The sequence below is a fragment of the Thalassophryne amazonica genome, chromosome 14 (genome assembly GCF_902500255.1).
Source record: "Thalassophryne amazonica chromosome 14, fThaAma1.1, whole genome shotgun sequence".
Classification (NCBI taxonomy): domain Eukaryota; kingdom Metazoa; phylum Chordata; class Actinopteri; order Batrachoidiformes; family Batrachoididae; genus Thalassophryne; species Thalassophryne amazonica.
This window is the reverse complement of record NC_047116.1, coordinates 8,814,891-8,838,605: the sequence shown is the minus strand read 5'-3', so window position 1 is coordinate 8,838,605 and position 23,715 is coordinate 8,814,891. Positions and strand designations below refer to the sequence as shown.

Below are 23,715 nucleotides of genomic sequence, written 5' to 3'. Positions count from 1 at the left end.
ACCAGAGGGCACCCTGCCTGGAGTGCGGGCTCCAGGCACCAGAGGGCGCTGCCGCCTCACAGGAGCAGCCGGGGTGACAGCTGACACTCATCACCTGTGACAGCTGTCACCACTCATCTGATCTGCATCGGTATATCAGCAAGACGTCATCTCCACCTCTTTGCCGAGATATCGTTCTACCTGAAAGGTAATATCCTCAGCCTGACTGCTTGATAGAAAGCCTTTTTGTTGTGATTTTTGTGAGTGATAACAGACTTTTTCTCCAACGAGAGGTGGAGGTAGCTTCCCTGCCGTGCAGATTGCTGGGTGCAGACGCACCCACGTTTAATTGTGTTTTTGTTCCTCGCCAGCAGTACCAGGTCCGACACGCGGAGGTAGTGGCCACCTGGGAGTTCGGGACTTGGCGGCTCCAGTATTCCCGGGGTCTGGTGGCGGAGGAAATCGTGTGGTTCCGGTTCTGCTTTGGACAGGCGTCTCCTATCTTCGAGCCTGCCCACACGACACCTTGTAATTTGACCTTTGATCTATTGTGGAATCTGTTGTGTTTGTTGTGCACGTTCGCAACAGTAAAGTGTTGTTATTTGACCTATTCTATTGTCCGTTCATTTGCGCCCTCTGTTGTGGGTCCGTGTACTTACACTTTCCCAACAGAGATAATGACATGAAAAACAGACAGCGAGAGACAGAGAGTAAAATATACGTAAACATGAAGACAGCAATTGCGATACAGATGTAGAGATATCGGGTGTTCCAAAAAATATACAACATTTAAAACTCGGTTTGACCCTTAAATGCTACAAACGTAGTAACTTATATTTCTTTTTTACTTGCAGAGACTCTGAAGGTTATGTTGATGCCAAGCATTGATCCATTAAAGGAAAACATCTGCCGAGAAATCCGAAACATTCCTCAGGACACTTTCCCCAACGCGTTTGCAGGCCATAATTGCCAACGCTGGGCCTACACTGAACATGTTGTATAAGAGACTGACAATATGCAGGGCAAATATTGACATTGGTCTGAAAAACTTCAACCTTTCAGCTTTCTATCCACCCATAAATTTATTTCCTAGACATATGCTTTGACCATTTTCTTTAATGATAAAATGTTGCATATTTTTTTTGGGACACCCGATTATTGAGACAGACAGTGACAGAGTCAGAGATATAGCAAGAGTTATAAGAAGAGAGAAAGACAGCGATTGAGACAGAGACAGACAAATCTTGAGACAGACGGTGATATACACAGATGGACCAAGAGCTAGATAGAGATACAGATAGTGATCTACAAATATAACAGACACCAAGTCAGCCCACTTCTATTTTATTTGGGTTTTAGTGATCATTGATGTCTAATTGTGTGTGCATTATTTTTATTACATGGACTGACAGTCCTGTTGATAATCGAGAGTCACCCTAAAGACTTTCTTTCGTCTCTTTCTTCCAACCTGTGCAATATCAGAAATAAGTGTTTTCATTTCAACATGTAATTTGCATTTAACACGTTTTATAAATCTATATATGTGTGTATATCTACGGATATATCATAACAAAACTCTGTCTCTATCAGCTCAACCTTTATATTTTAACACAAAGTATAAAAGGCTCGAGCTCAATATATCTATAGCCTCTTTTTTTAAGTTATATTTTTCTGTTTGGGGAATTTGGAAAAAAGTATAAGGCAGTCCTGTTCCAAACATGATGATTTTATTTTATTGCTCCAAGTAGTCGGAACCTCAAGATGACAAACTAGTTTTAACAGGTTTAAAATGGAGCCATTTATAAACATCATCGTAAATTATTTCAGTTCTACTTTGTCACACTCGGAGTTTCAGCTGCCAAAATAATTTGTGACATTCAATAGAAATTGTAAGGGAGAGCTGTGTGTGTGTGTGTGTGTGTGTTACCTTGTAACCGCACTACGATGGGGATCTTGAGGTCCAGGTCTCTTACAGCCATGATGATGCCCTGGGCGATGACATCACACCGCATAATGCCTCCAAAGATGTTGACCAGGATGGCCTGGACCTGAGGACCAATAGTGTGAGAAGTGTGATTAAAAACCAAAGATTCCAAAAGTGTCAGACACAGTCACCCTCCTCCCGTCCTGCAGCCATACAAGTGTCTCTGCACACAAACATAACTGCGCCTGATTATTTGCACCATCCACTAATCTCTCCTCTATGAGCAACTGTTCATTCCAAATGTCAGAAAATAAGGCCATCTTAATTTCCCATAATCCTTTGGTATTTCTACACAACAGTCCAAAACACAAATATCCAAGTTACATGAAATAAAACACAAAGCCGCCAAATCCCCTCAGTGTAGATGCCGCAAGAGGAGAATACATAAATTACAGCCTCTGCTGTAAATGTCTGTTCTTACCTTCCGGTCAGAAGTGATGAGTTTAAACGCCTCTGTCACCTGTAGTGCTGTGGCTCCTCCTCCGACATCCAGGAAGTTTGCTGGCGTGCCACCGTGGAGTTTGATGATGTCCATGGTGGCCATGGCCAGACCGGCTCCATTTACTGGAAAACCCAAACAATCATAAAAAATTTTCTATTAAATCCACTGGTCAGTCCACACAGCCTAGTTTCAAGGATTCAGGCTTTCTTAGTTGTTACCTTGCCTCCCTTTGTGTGTTTATAATTGTGACAGCAAACCAAACTGCTTCCATTAAAGACAAAGTCAGGATGAAGCCTCCAGACTCCAAATTTAATGAAACCAGAAAAAAGATGCAAATCATGTACAAGCACTGAAATATCATTTAATGTGCATTAAATAAATCTTGCAAAGTTGCACTGTGAAGGTTGTAACTTGCTAGTGTAATTTCTCCTGGTTCTTTATGTAATATACTGCCCCTTACAAAGGACCATATCAATATATTCCTCAGTTTGAATTTATTGAAAGTCACATTGAAATCAGGCCCAGGTCCTCACAGACGGGCTTCATCTTGTGAAGGGACCACGAACATGGCTGAGACAACACCTTTATACAAAACAATGTGGACATTACAGTGGGTGCGTTTTAGCCACACAATCCTAATCTTACTGGCTCTGACAGACAGGGGGAGCCCTCCCTTTATCTGAAACTTACGCATACGTGATGGAAGTGAAACTTAACTCTTATGTTGAACCAGTTCCCAGACACTTCCAAACAGATAACAAAAGCAAATACTTGATAACTAACAATAAAATAAGGAATTAGCACAGATATTATCTAACACTAGAGAGCATATGTTTATGAATGTTAGCATAGCACCATTAGCATATTTAGGTAGCAGCATGTTTGCATCCAAACACAAAATGAAACTAGAAGCACTCAGAGAGTGCAAACCTCCGCCAAGGCCGTGGGGTCACTGACGCCATAACATCTACACACCGTGGAATCTGTAGAAGAATTTTTAGGTCCATATTTGAACTGTGATGAACTATCAAGTGTCCTGATCCGAACTGTATGTCCTCTGGTTGAACTAGCAGGTGTTCAACCCAAAAAAAGGGCTCTATTAGTCATTTAGTCTGTCAGGGGCTTTCCAAGGCCTTTTAGGTGCTTTCCCGCAGGCCACGTGCAGGGGCCTCAGGCCAGCTGCACGTGTGGCTGAGGCCACGTGCGGAGGGGGCCTCAGGCCAGCTGCACCTGTGGCTGAAGGTCTTTTAAAAAAATCAGTTGTAAATCCTTCATGTTTTAATGGGAGCGTTTGTCACATTGAAATAATGGCCTAACACCTGCTTAGGGTTCACTAGAGGACGCTTCCAATAGAAAACCATGTCTTGGGAATGAAATAAATAAAAAAGTCGAAGGAGGAGCGATGCCCGCGGGTCTCCAATAAATAGACGAGCGCGGTTGTCATATTCAGTCTCTCTAGAGGACTCAGTTTGTCTAAGCTCTGTGTCAAAGGCTTAAATAAACTTAAAAACTCTGTGCATTTTATCTTGCTTAAGGCTGAATTATTCTAAAGTGTTGTGTCATTTTCTAGCATATCACTTGCAATTAGTTTGTGTTATCTAAAAGACGACATCCTGAGAAGACTAAAGACGAGCCGCGACAGAACTTGGCGAGCCAGCTTCAGGAGGGTCCAGGGGCATTCCGGCAGCCTGGGGCAGTCCAGCTCATCCCTCCAGACCGTAAATAACAGTGATCACGACTAAAAGGTAAGCAGAAACCTTTTATAACTTCTGCACGATCTGGAGGAGTGAGTCGGGATTTCCGCCCAAGTTGACAGGTGATATTTTTAATTGCCTCTTACCCAAAAGAACCTGGACTAAGAAAATTGATAAGAGACTAAAAAAGATAAGATTGAAAATTATCAGGCCTTGTAGATAAAATGCTCAGAAGGTGTGTGTGTTCCCGGGAAAAAGAATGTCTGTGTGAGTGAAAGGTCAGGAATGTTCATGAACTCTGGTGCGGAAAGAGTGCGTGGAGAACTAACCTGGATGTTTGGGGAATAATTGGTGTTGAAATTCGTTACTAACGTGCCGGCTGATAGCATGCGCTGTAGGGGTTAATTTAGGGGAGTATACTGACAAATAGATACAAGGTAATACAAGGTTATTTAAAGAATTTAACAGAGACTGAAGTGAAATAAGTGAGAAAAAAGAGTTTAACAGAGAATACGTGCAGAGGAAGCACAAGATAAGCGCCTGAGGGGGCGCAGTAGAAATACCGTACGTGATAAAGAGATTTAAAAGTGCAAAGTGGCACAGCTGACAGTAAGTAAAAGAGCTCAATAAAGGACGTCATTTTTTAAGAAAAGAGAAAAAATATAAAAAAAGATAAAATGAATGAAGAGTTAGTGCAGAATACATGAGAATTAATGAAGCAGAAAATAGTGCAGTAAGGCACCAGATACACGCTTGTGGGGCGTGGGAGAAGAATAAGTAATTAAGTACACAGTAATATGAGTTTTTTATAAGAAAAGAAAAAGAGAATATTTTCAGTGCAAAGGCACATTAAGCTCACGAGGAGCTCAGTAAGTGAAGAAAAAAGGTAGAAGAAAGTGCAGAAAGGCACAGGATACGCACGCGAGGCGCGGTAAGGCGTAGAAATAAATGAAATATTGTATGCTCAGAAAGGAGCTTGTGAAAATAATATAGTAAGCACAGGATACACACGCGAGGCGCGGTAAGGCGTAGAAATAAATGAAATATTGTATGCTCAGAAAGGAGCTGGTGAAAAATAATATATTAAGCACAGGATACGCACGCGAGGCGCGGTAAGGCGTAGAAGTAAATGAAATATTGTACGCTCAAAGAGGGCTTGTAAAAAGTAATATATGAAGTTGCTGACAGCGCCGGAGAAGCTGTCTAACGTGAAGAAGAGATACATGCTTAAACAGAACACATTGGTGTTAAGTGAATAAAAAGGTTGTTTAAAGCCGCGGAGTGAAAAGTGGCAGAAGTCTAGATAGAGATATATAGAAAGTTGTTTTTAATAATTTTTGTGTATAAAGCTTTTGAAGATTGGTGTGTGGGAGAGTGGAGAGTAATCTGTGTAAAGCTGTGAGAATTTGCAGGCTGGCTGACATACAAGATTAATGTGAAAGAGTACGAGGGGGAGGTATTTAGACCCAACAGGAGGACTTGGGAGGTGCATGACAGGCAGAGAGGAAAGTGTGAAACAGAGACAGTGAAGAAAAAGACAGGAGAAGAGTGCTATGTAAATATACTCAACAAAAATATAAATGCAACACTTTTGGTTTTGCTCCCATTTTGTATGAGATGAACTCAAAGATCTAAAACTTTTTCCACATACACAATATCACCATTTCCCTCAAATATTGTTCACAAACCAGTCTAAATCTGTGATAGTGAGCACTTCTCCGTTGCTGAGATAATCCATGCCACCTCACAGGTGTGCCATATCAGGATGCTGATTAGACACCATGATTAGTGCACAGGTGTGCCTTAGACTGCCCACAATAAAAGGCCACTCTGAAAGGTGCAGTTTTGTTTTATTGGGGGGGGATACCAGTCAGTATCTGGTGTGACCACCATTTGCCTCATGCAGTGCAACACATCTCCTTCGCATCATCCGTGAAGAGAACACCTCTCCAACGTGCCAAACGCCAGCGAATGTGAGCATTTGCCCACTCAAGTCGGTTACGACGACGAACTGGAGTCAGGTCGAGACCCCGATGAGGACGACGAGCATGCAGATGAGCTTCCCTGAGACGGTTTCTGACAGTTTGTGCAGAAATTCTTTGGTTATGCAAACCGATTGTTTCAGCAGCTGTCCGAGTGGCTGGTCTCAGACGATCTTGGAAGTAAACATGCTGGATGTGGAGGTCCTGGGCTGGTGTGGTTACACGTGGTCTGCGGTTGTGAGGCTGGTTGGATGTACTGCCAAATTCTCTGAAACGACTTTGGAGACGGCTTATGGTAGAGACATGAACATTCAATACACGAGCAACAGCTCTGGTTGACATTCCTGCTGTCAGCATGCCAACTGCATGTTCCCTCAAATCTTGCAACATCTGTGGCATTGTGCTGCGTGATAAAACTGCACCTTTCAGAGTGGCCTTTTATTGTGGGCAGTCTAAGGCACACCTGTGCACTAATCATGGTGTCTAATCAGCATCCTGATATGGCACACCTGTGAGGTGGGATGGATTATCTCAGCAAAGGAGAAGTGCTCACTATCACAGATTTAGACTGGTTTATGAACAATATTTGAGAGAAATGGTGATATTGTGTATGTGGAAAAGTTTTAGATCTTTGAGTTCATCTCATACAAAATGGGAGCAAAACCAAAAGTGTTGCGTTTATATTTTTGTTGAGTGTATATTATTTCAAAGAGAGAAAACTAATAAACAAACATAGCAGAAAAAGACGAGAAGCAGAAAGTAAAAAAAAAAAAAAAAATTAGAAGGAAAATAGAAAGTCGGGAGCAAAGACATTAGGAAGTGTTAGGGTTGTAAGAGGATTAAATAAATAAAATTGGTTATAAATCAAAAGAGATAAAGCTTAGATTATAGTGAAAAAGCTGACAGACTGATCAATGCTTGGGACAGTCATTGATGGGAGACTTAAGTGATGATGAAATAATACTCCCAGAACATTACTTGACTGACGGAGACATCGAAACCCAGGGAATCAGGACACATTTTTGGCTGGAAAGGACCTATTTTGACAGGGTAGGAGCAGAACATTGGCAGGACGAACAAGAGATCAATCAGAAATTATGGCAGATTACTAAGGTAATCAATCTGAAGCAAAAGAAAGAACAATTCCCTCTAATTAATTGGGAGCTGCTGATAAGACGTCTGTGGCATCAGGGTTTAACCCCGTGGCTGGAGCTGCTTTGTGCTGATCCTAATAAAGAACTTAGCATACCATTAAATCATTTAATAACACTGCCAGCCGATCCAGGTGAAGAACTGTTTCCTAGGTTGACTCTGACTGTGGTCCCAAGGAAGGTTCGGTGGGAAACAGGTAAATTTTCGTATTTAGTTAAAGAAAAAGAAGACGGGCATAACAGTTGGAAATTCAATCCTTTTAAGGGTTTAAAATACAAAACAGGTGTTACAGCCAGCAAGTTATTGGTCTGGATCAGGACAGCCCCTGAGGGACTACCAGAACACCATAGAAACACCTCACATAGCGTTTGTCAGGGTTACATGGGTAACTCTCAAGGTCAAGGTCGGGAAAGTACCCCGCTAGACTTAGTACTAAGAAAATATCCAGGAAAACGCACTAAGGCCAACCAATGTATGAGAAAGTGGCACAAAAGGTCACATGGGGGCAGGCAATGGCCTTTGGTGGGATCATTTGATCCGGTGATGTGTGAAGCAGTTGCGGTAGAAATACAGAAAAAAGAAATTAAAGATCAGCAGAAGAACGTAAAAAACAACAAAAAACGCACTGAAGAAAAAGAAGTTTTGGCCTTGTTCAAGCAGGAAGCACAGAGGCTACAGCAGAAAAGAGAAAAAAATGACAGAGGAAAGATCCAAAGAGACTAAAGCCAGTGCACCGAGCTGGGAAGCAGAGCCACCCCCATATAAACGTCATGATATGGGAAAGACAGCTGGACAATTTGTATTAGGAACTCGTGAAGAGGACCAAGGCATGGATGTGGAGGGCAAATTCACACTGACACTAAAAGCTCGAGAGCCACAAGGAGACAGGTCCTCAGTCTGTCAAATGGATCATACAAGGTCTCCAAGTCCGAAAGTAAGTGGTCGCTCACCACGACCAGCAGGGGGGGCCACAAATAACAGTGACACGGAGGCAGACGAGGATAAAGAGAGAGACCTGAAGGCTCCGCCTGCACATCGAGGTCCACTGAAAACCGTCCCCTCCCACCATAAGTCAGCCGACTGGACCTTCACAGGCTATAGAGGCTCCGAAGAGTGGCACAAGAGCTTCTGTGACACACTGGATCTGGCCAGAAGAGATAATGAAGAACTAGCTGAGCAACTTCGGCTAGCGAAGGAAAGAATACAAAGCCATAGGGACGCCGAGGAAAGAAGAATATTACAACAATCGACGCCCAATCAAGGGAATCACATTATAGAGCAACCCACCCGAAAAATTTCTGGTGAGATCATCATTGAGACTGCAAAAGAGGCCCGACTCAGGCAAAGACAACAATGTGTAGCCAAAGACATAGCGGCTTTAGAACAGAATATAACCGACTGGATGGACTGCCTGGAACCAGTCAGTCGCACTCGATCTGGAAGACAGTATGGAGCCCGCACAGAAGAAGAGGAGGACGAAGACCTCATATGCCCATCGGTGGTTAGAAATGGTCATCATGTGTATACCCCATGGAGCTGGACAGACATGGTGGGGCTGGCCAACAGGCTGCCAGACATCACCCAAGGAGCTGGGAGATGGATAACTGCCTTAGAAGAAGGCACTGCAGGGGTAACCTTGTCTTTAGGTGACATAAAAGCCTTGCTAATGCATGTCATGGGAAAACATGACACTGAAGAATTAGCAGGAAAGGTTGGACTAACACAGATGATGGACACAAATCAACATGATGAAGTCCCCTTTAATCGCTATAGAAACTCCATGTGGGAAGGACTGAGAAGAAAGTACCCTGAGGTCTTGGATCCCTCTAAATTGGATGATGAGGAGTGGACACCTGAAGAGTGCCCAAAGAAGTTCCTGCACCGATTCCAGAAAAGATGGGCGGAGGAAACAGGAAATGCATGGAACCATTCTCCAGCAACTGAAATCCTGTTTAAAATAACTGTAAAAAAGGCTCTACCAGATGAGGTTCAGAAAGCCCTAGATGGAGTCGTGGGACTATCGAAAATGAATTGGGCTTTATACTCTGAGCATATTTGTCACCATCTTGAAATCTACAGGAAAGAAAAACAAAAAGAAGAAGATGCAGCAAAATCCCTGACGAAAAAATTGGTGCAGATGCAGTTGGGAGAGCTAACCAAAGTCAAGAAAGAAAAAACAAAGACCCAGGCACCAATGATGACCCCTGTTCCTTCTGAGTCGGCAAGCACAGGCCCTACGGCAAACACTGCTGCCACCATACAGGCACCTGTGGTAACAGCCGCACAGAGCCCCCAAGGAGCAGCAGGGAGCACTGCTGCAGGAGAAGTCTCAGCACCAGTGGAGCATCACTATCACTACCATAGCACTGGCACACCCGGAAATGGACCCACCTACAGTCATGGGTGGAGAGGAGAGTCACGGAACTTTCAAGGTCAAAGAGGAGGGTGGCGAAGAGGATCTCGCCAACCTTCATTTGGAAGCAGATTCCAAAACTCAGCTCCCAGGAACAGTCAAGTGGGACCGCCTATGGGACCAACACCCCCAATAGGGGATCAACCCTCTAATGAGTGTTGGAGCTGTGGACAACCTGGACATCGAATGAGAAATTGTCCAGCCTGACCTTGGGTTGGACCCTCTGCCTATTGGCAATAGGGAGGCCTAGAGAAGATAGAGGGGGAAACGGTGGCATTGGCTATTTCGATGATACCTAAGGAAGAGCCAACCGTCACTGTTAATATACAAAACAGAGATTTCCCTTTCATGGTGGATACAGGGGCAACATACTCTTGCATAGGGAAAATGGGCGCTCATCTCCCCCTCTCTGGGTCTGTAATTAAGACCATCGGCTTCTCTGGGAAAACTCAAATAATACCTTTTACACGCCCACTTCCTGTAACGATTGCAGGAAAAACAATTGAAGCACCCCTGTTATACTCACAAAATACACCTGTGAATTTGCTGGGAAGAGACATTTTATGTAAGCTACAAACCCAGATAGTGTGTACCCATCAAGGACTGCAAATACACTTTCCTGACGAAGCACTCGCCAACATTATGGTGCTTATGGACATGGAAAACAAGGTCCGACCTGTGCAACCCATGGTATACTGGCTGAAGTTACAACCAGAAAATTCAAATCTTCAACTGGAATGGGAAAAATGGAAGCCCTGGGCAGAACAACACTATGAAGCAGTATGTACACCTAGTTTACCTTTACATGTCACCCTGATGTTCGATGCCAAACAAGAACAAACTGACTATGCATGCTGCTGGGATGCATTGATGAATCAACGGCTGTTTCACATAACCACCACAGAAATTTATTTAGGCCCCCAAGGGGCCGCAGCTTCTGTCAAGCTAACTTCAGCTGAACAACAATGGTATCAAGTGCCGAATGCCATGCCTCATGTGACCCTTTTAGTCTCAGAAAAGTACGAATCCCATGACCTAGGTCCAATGGTAAAGACAGCCTCAGAAGTTGAAGAATGGCAAAACATGGAAAGTCCACAAGTACATCTGTCAAAAGACCAGCAGTTTGTACGAATTAATTTAAAAGTAAATGATGAGGCTATAGCTCAAAAAGTGGAGCTCAATCCTAGACCAGAGGGACAGATGGTGTTATCGGCCCAACAAGAGAAATTGTTAGAGCAAATACCACCAGTGGTGTGGTCCAAAAGCAAAACGGATGTAGGACTAGTAAAAACAGCCTTACCAGTAAAAATAAAAGTAAAACCGGGAGCAAAACTGCCTCACCAAAGGCAGTATCCATTAAAACCTCAGGCTATTGAAGGCATAAAACCAGTAATTAAGGGACTAATGGCAGCTGGAGTTTTAATAAAAACTGCAAGCCCATGCAATACTCCTATCTATCCTATCCCTAAAAACAATACCAAAGAGTATCGGCTGGTACATGATTTGCGTCCTATCAATGCAATAATAGAAATGGATGCACCTATAGTACCTGATCCGCATACTATACTATCAAGCATCCCTGCTGGAGCAAAATGGTACACAGTAATTGATCTGTGTTCAGCCTATTTCAGTGTGCCTGTGCACCCAGACTCACAACATTTGTTTGCATTCACATTTCTGGGACAACAGCTAACGTATACACGGCTACCTCAGGGACTGAACCTGTCCCCAGCCATCTTTAACAAAGTCCTGGCTGAAGATTTACAACACCTTGACATACCCAGTACATTGGTGCAATATATGGATGATCTCCTTATTGCATCAGAGACTCAAGAACAGTGTGAAAAAGATTCATTAATTGTATTGCATGCATTGGCAGATGGAGGTCATAAAGTAAGTAAGGACAAATTGCAGTTCTGCAAACAACAAGTAGAATACTTGGGAAGACAGTTGTGTGGGACCACGCGATGTATAGCCCCAAGCCAAGTGGAGGCTATAATCAAGGCTCCCAAACCCCAAACAGTGGGACAGATGCTTTCATTCCTTGGGATGGCAGGGTACAGTCGGCTGTGGATTTGTGATTATGCTATAAAAACTGCACCTTTGCGTGCCATGATTAGAGCAGTGGGGCAAACAAGCAATGCAGCTCTCCTCGTCTGGACAGATCAGGCAACGGGAGCTTTTGAGGCCCTAAAAACAGACATGCAATCTGCTCCCGCGTTAGGTAACCCAGATTATGGGAAACCTTTCCATTTGTATGTTACTGAAAAAGCTGGTTATGCTTGTGCTGTACTAATGCAGGAAACAAATGAAGGAAAACAACCATTGGCCTATTATAGTACAAAGCTTGACAACATTGAAACAGGATTGCCACCATGCTATCAGGGTCTAGCAGCAGCTGCCTTTGCATTTCAAAAAGCATCATCCATAATCATGGGACATGCAGTAACGTTGTACACGTCGCATCAGTTACATGCCCTGCTAACCAGTCAACGTTTGTCTTAACACAAGCTAGACGCACTGGATATGAAGTTGTGTTGTCCGCTCCAGAAATAACAATACAACGTTGTCACACGGTGAATCCCGCCACCAAATTGACCACACCGTTAGATGGTACTCCACATAACTGTGTGGCAGAGACAGAGAAATTTTTGAGAGCCAGATAACATTTGTATAATCACGCCATAGATGCAGATCTAACCCTGTTCGTGGATGGCTCATGCTTTCGGGATGCCGCGGGATTGCATGCGGGTATGGGGATTGTTAAACTAAACACGGATGGCGAGACCTTTGAATTACTGGAGTCCCAAGGAATTGATCAGCCTTGTTCAGCCCAACTGGCAGAAATCAAAGCCTTAACTATGGCTTGCCAGATAGCTAAAGATCAACGTGTTAATATCTACACAGACTCAGCCTACGCTTATGGCGTATGTCATGTACATGCAAACATTTGGAAACAAAGGGGATTCCTGAGAGCAGATGGCACCCCTGTCACTCATGGAGAAGCGATTTCCCAACTGTTACAAGCTCTCCAATTACCGTCTGAGGTAGCCATCATTAAATGTGCAGGTCATCAAAAGAATAATAACATCATAGCTCAAGGTAACAATCTAGCAGATGACGCAGCGCGCAAAGGAGCACAAGGAGAAAATATGTTTCCCCTGCTAACCATCCAAGATTGTGCCCCACTGGTTTCACTTGACGCACTGATAGTGGCTCAAAGTAGGGCCAGTGGAGAAGAAAAACGAATGCGGGTTAAACGAGGCGCTATTGAGACACGCAGTCGGGCCAGCGGACAAGCTGTGGCGCAGTAGTCATGGACATTTTGTGTTACCCACCAATTTATTACGACATGCAATCATTTGGGCCCACGGACCCGATCATTGTTCGCGAGTCCAAATTATGAACAAACTAAAAGCTGTCTGGTGGTCACCATATATGGCAGCAACAGTGGACCGTTTGTTGAATGAGTGTGAGGTATGTGCACAGTACAATGTCCGGAAATCATTCACAGCCCCTTTAGCCCACATTCCGGTCCCTGATGGGCCATTCAGACATCTTATGATGGATTTCATAGACATGGGAGCTGAAAATCGAGTTAAACGAATGAGATATGTTTTGGTAGTGATATGCAGATTCAGCCGATGGATTGAGGCAGTAGCCTCTGCAAATCAAGACCATAAAACGGTAGCCAAATTCTTGTGCCGAGATGTCTTTCCAAGATTTGGCATTCCAGATACTATCTCATCTGACAACGGCAGGGCTTTTGTAGCCAAGGTTACACAAGAAACATTCAAACAATTGGGTATCAAACAGAAGTTGGGTGTGTTTATCACCCTCAATCAAATGGGGCAGTGGAACGGGCTAATGGCATTTTAAAGAACAAACTAGCAAAAATCATAGCAGACAGCAATGGCAAACTAACCTGGCTGGATGCGTTGCCGCTTGCTTATTGTCAATGCGCTCACAAACTAACCGACTAACCCATTTGACACCATTTGAAGCTCTTACAGGTCGGCCGATGCCTATTCCATACCTGAGAGGACCCTACGAAGGACCATCGCTGGAGCAGCTACAAGACGAATGGCATAATTATCTGAGACAGTTAACCCAAATACACAAAACTATCTTTTTGCAGGTCAAAGGTGCTACAGAAGACAGAGAAGCAGAGATTCCACTTGAAAATCAGAGCATCCAGCCTGGTGATCTGGTTTACGTCAAGGTGTTCAAAAGAAGTGGGACAGGCCCCGCCGAGAAGGTCCTTTCAAAGTTATTCTTGCCTCACGTACAGCAGTCAAAGTAGACGGTAAGGACACTTGGTTTCATTTAAACCACTGCTGTAGGGTTGGTGGCCCAGCGCCCCTGCGGCCGCGGCAAGCTCGTCTTGGCAGAGCCGCCGGGCCAAGGGGGGAAGCAGGAGAAGCCAGAGACCCTACAGCAGCACCGAGGGACGGCCACGCCTCCCTGCAGCCAGAAGAAGCACCGAGGGAAGGCCACGCCTCCCTGCAGCCAGGCGAACACTGGCCAAGGCGCTCACAGAGACTGATTGAACAAAGACGACGCACAGCTTCAGAGAGTAGTGGATCCCTGCCAGATAGAGCAGCGACAGACTCAGATGCAGACTCAGAGACAACTGGAGACGCAGGCCAACAGACAGACAGAAATACAGACCGACAGATAGACAGGCCACAGGAGACATCAGACTCGGACAGCAACTCAGTAGATTTACCGACAGAAGAACCGCAGGAAGTACAACCCAGACAAAGCACAGATACACCACACATCCCTAGTGACAGCTCATCTAGTGACGGCTCACTTAGTAGCACATCTAGTAGCACATCTCAACAGTCATCAGAGCAATGATTAAGGAATTATTCAAGGGATTGACAATACTACTGGTGGTCAGTATGGGAGAAAATAGACATCCAAAACATACAACGGACTGTGCCGTGGCCATGGCCGCAATAGCAGCTAAACAAGGCATTCTAAACACAGGAAAAACATATAATTTGGTATACATTAAATCAAAAGCCTACAAGAACATAGGAATACAGGGAAAGATGGGGGATTACATATTAGGCGAAGCCATTAGCATCAAATGTGAAGAGGAGGGAACACTCAACATAGAGGTAATTTGTGATAAAAGAGGATGCAGGGAAACCAAGCAAGACGTAACTGTTACAGTACATGAAGCCACAAAATGAGTAAAAATCAAACCAAGGAAAAAGAGGACAATTAGAAGCCTAGAAACAAGCAGTCACTTAGGGAGATGGGATCCCAGTACAGACCTAGCCCGCACACAAGGGTTGAAGACCAATTTATTTTACCAATGGTTGAAATTTTCGGCTAGGCAGGTCAGTGAAAAGCCTTGCATAGCCTGTCACCGGAAAGGTGTGATACCTCAGGCTAAACCCCTACCTGATATCAACAACTGTTATAGGAGCCCCCAACATAACTCAGACCAAGCAGAATGCTATACACAATGTGTTATGAAAATGGCAGTAGGTGATGAAAAATATGCTGCCGACAGTAAACTTTGTCCAGTGCCCCTAAGTACAGAAGGAACCGTTCCACCTATGATTAAAATAGAGAAAGGGATGATACACCCATTCTGTATAGCTAAAGGCTTAGTAGCACAATACATAAGCGATTGGCAGGTAGGGACGACCCAGCCAAAACACCACATACAGTGTATGCAAAAGCAGCAAGAATACAAACCGGCCAAAACAGCATGGAACATTACCGTCTGTCACACCCTGCCAGCAGCAGGCATACAGTGTGAACAAATAGTACCGGCCACAGGGGGGTCTGTAATTGGACTGAATCTCACCCATGCTTCATGGGTATCTACTCCAAATTTAGCTAAGGGAACGGTACCCTTAGCTGACATCTTTTGGATATGCGGACAAAAAAGGAAACTCCTGTCATCGCTGTCCCCGAATTGGAAAGGCCTTTGTGCTCCTGTGATGCTCACAGGAGCAATAACAGTAATTGAAATGCCGAATTCAATACAACCCATGCCACAGAAACTTCGTAAGAAAAGAGGAATAATGACGTTTAAAACAGACTACAACATCACAGTAAGAAACGGGACACCAGAAGGGATACCCCGACAGTTAGAAGCCATAGACAGTAGCAGAGTTAAAGCAGATGAAGATGCGGATAAATGGGGATGGGCATTGGCTCTGTTTGGGGTCACTCCAAAAATCCGTTCTAGGTTCCAGGAGGTGCAGTGGATTAATTACTTGTGGTATAATCAGCAAAGATACCTGAACTGGACATTGGCAGCAGTAGGAGCCTTAACCGAACAACTGCACGCCACCTCGCTAATGACAATGCAAAATAGATTAGCTATCGAGATGATGATGGCTGATGAACAAGGAGTTTGTATTATGATCAAAGCCACCGAATGTTGCACAGCTATCCCCATGCGTACAGGGGAAGACGGAAATTTGACAGAGCTCTTAATCACACTTGAAGAGATGCAACAGGAACTGTTAAGTAACTCCATAGGAGGGAGAAATGAAACTGACGATTCTGGATACATTGTAGGGAATGGAATGAATATTGGCCCACTATTTTCACTGTTTGGGACTCTAAGGAGAGGGTGGATATCATGGAAAGACTGGTTATACCAGATAGGTGTAATCTTGGCACTAACAGGGGTGGCGGTCTTGCTGGTAATATGTTGTGGTATTCCCTTGATAAAATTTCTGGTCAATAAATTGATTTCATCCACAGTAGGACAGCTCCCACTGTTAGCCATCCGAGCCCTGGAAGAAAGCACAAACGAAACAGACAGAGAACCAGAATATATGGAAATGGATGAAATACCAATTATCCTCCCCGACAGCCCCCAGCTCCCTAATATTGTGGCGTACACCCCAGATAGGGAGGACTGGGACGGACCGTGCTTGGTGATATTGTAGACGAGGAAGAAGACATGCACGCACATTTACATTCACACACATGCACCCACAAAAATGAGGGATAGGATAGACAATATCTGAAAGAATGACATGGAGCTGTAATAATGAACGTATATGTATATTACTAGGACACAGGAGTATGGCTGAGAGACCAGACTCCCCTGATCAGGGACCTATGCCTGATCTGCCTCTATCAAGTCTGATTGGACTCTCAGAACTGTTTGGAGAAGAGGATATACAGGAGGGATGGTCGAGACATGATTGGTCGCCACAGCCGCCTTCCATCCAGCAGCTAAACCAGTTGGCAACAGAAGGATCTTCATCGTTCCAGCACCTGGCGATGACGGCTTCACAGAATCTGCCTGCAGCAAGAGTCGGCCCGAGGACTCCACCATCACCTGAAGGACCCTTTGGACTCAGGAACACACCCCTTCCGCAGATGCCATGGAGACAGTCACATGTGCCAGTGGCAACGATTACCCTCCAGGGGAGGCAGCCAAGGTCGGCCATATGCAGCAACCGCCCGAGTGCATCCCTAGACCCAATTCACTGCTAGGCCTGTCCCCAGCTTTTCCACCCCCAAGGCAGGAGAGATATTCTGATCAGCCCAGTACCTCTGGAGGAGGATCAGCAGGGGTGGACCTTAGTCGAACTCACCCACCAGGACAGAGGGGAGCTTTGTACAGGCTACTAAATGCCCAGAGTGTCCCAACCACTTGCCTGTGCGACATCAACAATACTCCCCCCACACACGAAATGCCTTCCCCTTGTACTTCCTGTCCCCTGGACTGCACAACCTTAATCTGGTCATGGTCACCCACAGGACATGGCAATCTTGGTTCGAGAGCTTCGTCTTCCACAAGAGTGTGTTCCAAAAACCTTGGAGCAGCTCCTGCCCCTCACAAATCACATTCCCCATGAGCTATTTGAGGAAATCATGCCACAACTAAGTCAGACAGCTGCATACCTGTTCAGGATACACCGTGCCAATGCCAACATCTCTTGTGCTCAGGAGGGCCTCCATACTCAACTGTGTGGTCTTCAGTCTAGTATGGACATGCTAGCCTGCATGATGGAGCATATGGAAAGGGAACAGCTAGGGCTGGCCACCCCCCACCCTGAATGTGGGCAAGAATTCTCTGGGGGCCCTGTACAACCTGGCCAAGCAGCACAAGGAGCTGGAAAGATCCATCAGAGAACTGCACGACTGTCTGAAAGCCAGAATTCCTGATCCTTCCCCCACTACCCCTGAAAGGCCAACCTCCCCATGTTCCCCAACTTCTCCCAAAACTTCAGATGCTGAGTAAATGCTGAGGAGCGCGGACTGACGTAATGGCACTGAACACGGACTATGATCTTGGTTCTTGAGTTTGAATTGCGGACTGGTTTCAGAAATCTGAGTGTAAATAAAACAAAGAAGGATATATGTTAGTAACGAAGGTTGGGTAAATGTCTGTCCTTACCATCATCTGCGTAACACAGATAAAGCTAAATGCATACACATAGATATCACATTGCAAAGTTATAAAAGGGGACCCTTACACGGCGTGTTTGTAGATTTAGTAGTAAAGATGCACCATAGGGACCCCTTTTTCTTAAATTATAGCATGCCTCAAGAGACATGCATTGCCTAAATTGGTGTCTGGCCAAAACGGGCATTAGAAAACAAGCTGAAAAAGAAGAAAAACAAAGTGGAGAATGTTGAGAATGGCCTATAATGAAAACCATTATATGATTGACTAAGGGCAAATGACTTAAGGACGGACATGAAGGGAAACCATTTATTGTGTTTATCATTTAACTAGACATAGCTGCGCTAACCTTAGAATAGTTTCTTGATTGGTGACTAAATAGTGGTAACGTAGGGGTTATTTGATGCATTTAAATAATAAATGTGTGACGCTTTAACAAAATAATATGTAGAACCAAGTATAATGGGTTGGAGCCTCTGGTTGAGTGAGTCAATAGATGCCCAGAAGATGATTGGTTGCACTGATGTCAATGTGAAGCCTTTACTTTGCCATGATTAAGAGGTTGATGTAACTTGTTTTATGTGGCCATTTTAAGTGCCTTGAATTACACCAAAACTCAATGTTTGAATGTCACCTTGTGTTGATATAATCCAGCTAATTGATCACCTTGTGCCTTAGTATGTAGGTTCACCTGCACTGCAATATTTACCGTGTGAAGTATCACTGATATTCATATCCGCACCAGAGTTATCAGTAAGTCGAGTGCTGTGTTTTTCTTTTTTATTGCAATGCACAAATGAGGATGTCTTGTCAGTAACAACCCAAGAGTATAGTTGATGTAATGGGACTCTTTCGAGTCCCAGAGGAGGGACTGTAGAAGAATTTTTAGGTCCATATTTGAACTGTGATGAACTATCAAGTGTCCTGATCCGAACTGTATGTCCTCTGGTTGAACTAGCAGGTGTTCAACCCAAAAAAAGGGCTCTATTAGTCATTTAGTCTGTCAGGGGCTTTTCCAAGGCCTTTTAGGTGCTTTCCCGCAGGCCGCGTGCAGGGGCCTCAGGCAGCTGCACGTGTGGCTGAGGCCACGTGCGGAGGGGGCCTCAGGCCAGCTGCACCTGTGGCTGAAGGTCTTTTAAAAAATCAGTTGTAAATCCTTCATGTTTTAATGGGAGCGTTTGTCACATTGAAATAATGGCTAACACCTGCTTAGGGTTCACTAGAGGACGCTTCCAATAGAAAACCATGTCTTGGGAATGAAATAAATAAAAAAAGTCGAAGGAGGAGCGATGCCCGCGGGTCTCCAATAAATAGACGAGCGCGGTTGTCATATTCAGTCTCTCTAGAGGACTCAGTTTGTCTAAGCTCTGTGTCAAAGGCTTAAATAAACTTAAAAACTCTGTGCATTTTATCTTGCTTAAGGCTGAATTATTCTAAAGTGTTGTGTCATTTTCTAGCATATCACTTGCAATTAGTTTGTGTTATCTAAAAGACGACATCCTGAGAAGACTAAAGACGAGCCGCGACAAATCATTGAACCTAAAAAAGTCTAACAATGATGTTTGCTCAGTAGCAAAAACGTTTCATCTGCTGTGACTGGATAGCATGTATCCTTAGCGCTTGGCATCACAGTTTATTGCAACTTGCACCTTTCCCAGAAGCTACTGTCATCTGAGCACTGATATTGATATTGCATGTGCTTATAGACAAAAACAAATAAGAGACAAAATTCAATTTATTATTCAACTAACTGCAAATATATGAATTTTTTAACATTTATGAAACACTTCTCTAAACAAGGCCATAGGGTCACTGACCCTAAAGAGATTCCCTCCTTGGCACAGTGATCTATTCAACAATTCAATGTTACAACCTAAACTATGATACATACACTTTTCTTTCCTTTATATTTGACATCTAGAACTTGGAATCAGTTTTATGTCTTTATTAGTTCACAAGTTATTGTATAAAAACAATTTTTCGGTAATGGCGGTTTTCTTCTGGATCTAGCTCCATAACATTTGAAGCTACATCAAATCTGATGACACCTTACTGAATCAGTACAGATTCAGCTACAATTTGGTGTTAGTTGTGCATCTCTAGCTTCATTTGTCACCTCACACTGACAATTTTCTATTTTCCCTATATTTTTGCATATTCTGGATCAACAGATCCGGAATCCGGATCCGATCATCACCAAACTTTGTTGTTTGATAGAACATTTGACTATGTTACACCCTAAATTTTTTCAAGCCTTTCTGCCTTGTTTTTGTGGAGTTAGAAACTAGAATGTCAAACTTCCCCCTATCCCGCAATGGTGAAGAATCCTTTAAAAAAATTCCAGGATCCGGATCACCACTAAAATTTAATCACTTGTTCCTCTTGTCATTTCCAACCAATCCACAAAATTTCATCAAAATCCGTTCAAAACTTTTTGAGTTATCCTGCTGACAAACAGACAGACAAACAAACAAACGCGACCAAAAATATAACCTCTTTGGCAGAGGAAATAAATTTAAGAAATATTACAATTTGAAAACAAATGCACCCGAACGTGATGACAGCTGCAACTGCTTAATGCTAACTTTTAACATTGAAAATGCCATAGACATGCTAACGCGTTAGCATCGTGATCCGGATCGTGATCCGGATCACCACTAAAATTTAATCACTTGAATCACTCCTCTTGTCATTTCCAACCTCCTTGGCGGAGGTAACAATGGTTCTTAATTGTAATGAAATGTGATGGAAGAATAAATTCAGTGGTAGAGTATATTAAAGTAACCACAGAAAAAGGAAGAACAGTTTTAAAATCTTCCAAGTTGTCAAATACAGATGAACAGCATTGTTTACAATGCTGTCAAGTATGGCTGGGACCCATCACCCCTTGGTCACATTAGCTACAAGAGACTGAGGCAAAGTGACCAGTTGCCATTCATTTCCATCAGAGTGGGTGTTTTACAGACACAAGAGACAAACGGTTGCTGTGCTGCCAATCCAAGTGAAGGCAGCACTTGGTACATTGGTCACTCAACTCGAAAAAATAAACGACGATGATGGAATATTCTCTCAGACTGCGTTATTTTCATATAAATCTTATATGTTTGGCAAACCCTGTTTTTATAAGCAGATCCCTGAGGTGATTTACATCTTACCACTAACCAGAAATTAGCAAGGTATAATTATACAGGAACATCATGTGCTTTAATGGAACAAATCAAACAAACTTTGGTTCCATCAAGCAATCAAGCATAGAGGAAAAGCTCCCAGTGACAGTTTTGAGCTTCCCCGTCCTTTATAATCTATTATTAAACATTGTGCACAGTAACACCAAGTAACCATGAGCTGGGCCCACCCAGGAATGCCCATCAAGTGACAAATCCAAACTGCTTGTCATCCTCACTAGTAGCTAATCTGACCAAGTTCTTCAAATATGTCCTTGTGTCTAACTTTATCCAAAGCATTGTATAATCGATAAAATACAAGAAAATGTTTTTTCTGCATTTCTGCTGCTCTTTCTGCTCTACCCTCAAAACAAAAATAGCATTTTTGGTCCAACCATCTTCCACAAATCCAAACAGCTCTACTCCAGTCTCGGGTGTTATCCTGCTCCTTGTTCATAGAAGTAAAATTCTCAAGATGATCTTTGTAACATGGCTCCTCATTTGATTTTGTTCACAGTTCAAAGCCCCAGGTTTCTTTGGAAGCACAATGAAGATGGATCGACTCAAATCCTCTGGTACTTTTCATCCATCATAGATCTTATTGATGACTTCTGTTACGTTTTTCACCTCCGTAGCCTTTTAAAGCATCAATCATCTCTGTAATTATTCCATCTGACCCTCCTGCTTTATTCCTTCTCATCATCTTGATGGATGCCCGCACTTCCAATTTCAGAATACTGGACCCTTCGACTTAATCTGGGAACCTTGACAATGTCTCTCTGGCATCATAAAACAATTCTCCAGTGTATTCAGTGCATCTTTTAAAAATTCCGTCCTTTTCAACAAGAGCTGTTCCATCATTCGCTTTGATGCACCCAGAATTTTCAACAACTTGACTTTCTGCCTGATATCTCATTAATCCTCCTCTATACCTTTTGATCATTAACAAACTGACATTCAAACTCTGCACATTTACTGTTCAGCCATTTGTCCTTGGCTTCTCTTTGTATCTGATAACTTTCCTGTCCAACTCTCTATAATCCTTGTCTTGACGCTTTCTAAACGTCTGCTTCCCAACATTGACAGAATCTCTTCTGTATGTTAATAAATTAATAGGACAAGTCCACAATGAAATGCATCACTCGTAGCATTGTTAATGGTAAGGTAAAAACTGTTCACTTTTACACTGTGGTGGGCTCTGCGCTCTTAAGCACATGGACCTAGTGTGTGTTGTTGGTTTTCTGTTCAGGCTGGAATGTGTCATTTTTGTGTGTCGTGTTTTTATATTAAAGCATAGGTTGCTGCACACGTTAAAGATGTATAATGAGTTCATCTTTAATGGGGGGCTTCTTTGGAATCCCCCCATTATATCACATATGAAAATTATGGAAAACGTTTATTCTTGTATGGTGGGTAGTGCAAAATGGCACAAAACGCAGCACTAATAGTCAATAGTTATTTCACACTCATATTTTTTCCACTGAGTATCAAAGTTCAAATAACAGCCACTTAAAGTTTTTACACAGTAGATATAACATTGATTGTTTTTGTTCCTGTGTCGCTTTAAAAGCACTGACCCAGACAGCCAATGGTTCCATCCAGACCAATGTAGTTGAGGTCAGCTGTGGCAGCCTGCTGGTCTCGAGGGTCTTCCTGGGTCCAGTCCTGCATGTCAAAAATCTTCTTCTGACGGTATGCTGCGTTGGAGTCAAAGTTGATCTTGGCGTCCATGCACATGACTGTTCACACAAACACACTTGAGATTCAGGCATTCGCGGTGGATTAACGTACCAGCATCATCCTGATGATGTCATAACCACCATCTGTATAATCTCACTGTACAACACTTAAACATCAGAAAAACCAAGCAGCCGTCAAACAACACTTTGATTAAATTCCTTCCAAGAAAACCCTTGAACCCAATTTCTGTTCAAAAATATTAACAGGCAGAAACTCTAATTACATTTTTGACCTGCAGCTAACAGCTCTCTGGACTTCTGCTGCACACCCAGAATTAACGGTCTTTTTGAGATTTCAACTGTTAAAGATGCAGCTAACCTCTACAGCAGTTTGCTGCATTGTTTTATTTCTGAACAGCTCCTCAAAAGTATCAGAAGGGGAAATAAGGGGTGTTTATTTATTTATTTTAATTACATTTTCCATCCACGGGTATTTACCCTCAGGTTGTATTTGCCCTTTAATTGAAGTTCCATGAAAATTTTTCCATTTTCTTTGGATTTTTTTTTAATTATTAGATTATGTCTGTTTTCTGCTATTCATTTAAATTTGTTGCAGAATTGCTTCAAGCTGTTTTAAAGCTCCTAAAATGACGATTTTTTTTTTTGTCAGGCTAGACAATAAGTCCAAAAATTTGACTTGCAAATGGCATTCTAATACTCTTTCTAAATTAATTACATTTTGATTGCCTTACATTAAAATGTACCAAACCAAGTATTATTTCCACTTGTTAACATTATAACTTACCAATAGCTAGATGCGGTTGG

General features: G+C 43.2%; 1 protein-coding gene across 1 annotated transcript in view; it reads right to left on the bottom strand.

Annotated features, from left to right (window-relative positions):
• The window catches only part of sucla2 (succinate-CoA ligase ADP-forming subunit beta), a 71,889-nt gene that overhangs the window by 10,942 nt on the left and 37,232 nt on the right, over window positions 1–23,715 (bottom strand). The window contains exons 7-9 of the mRNA XM_034186948.1: window positions 22,789–22,950; window positions 2,385–2,527; window positions 1,907–2,027 (exon numbers count right to left, since the gene is read on the bottom strand). Of these exons, the coding sequence (XP_034042839.1) occupies window positions 1,907–2,027; window positions 2,385–2,527; window positions 22,789–22,950 (426 nt within the window). The remainder of the gene's footprint in view (window positions 1–1,906; window positions 2,028–2,384; window positions 2,528–22,788; window positions 22,951–23,715) is intronic.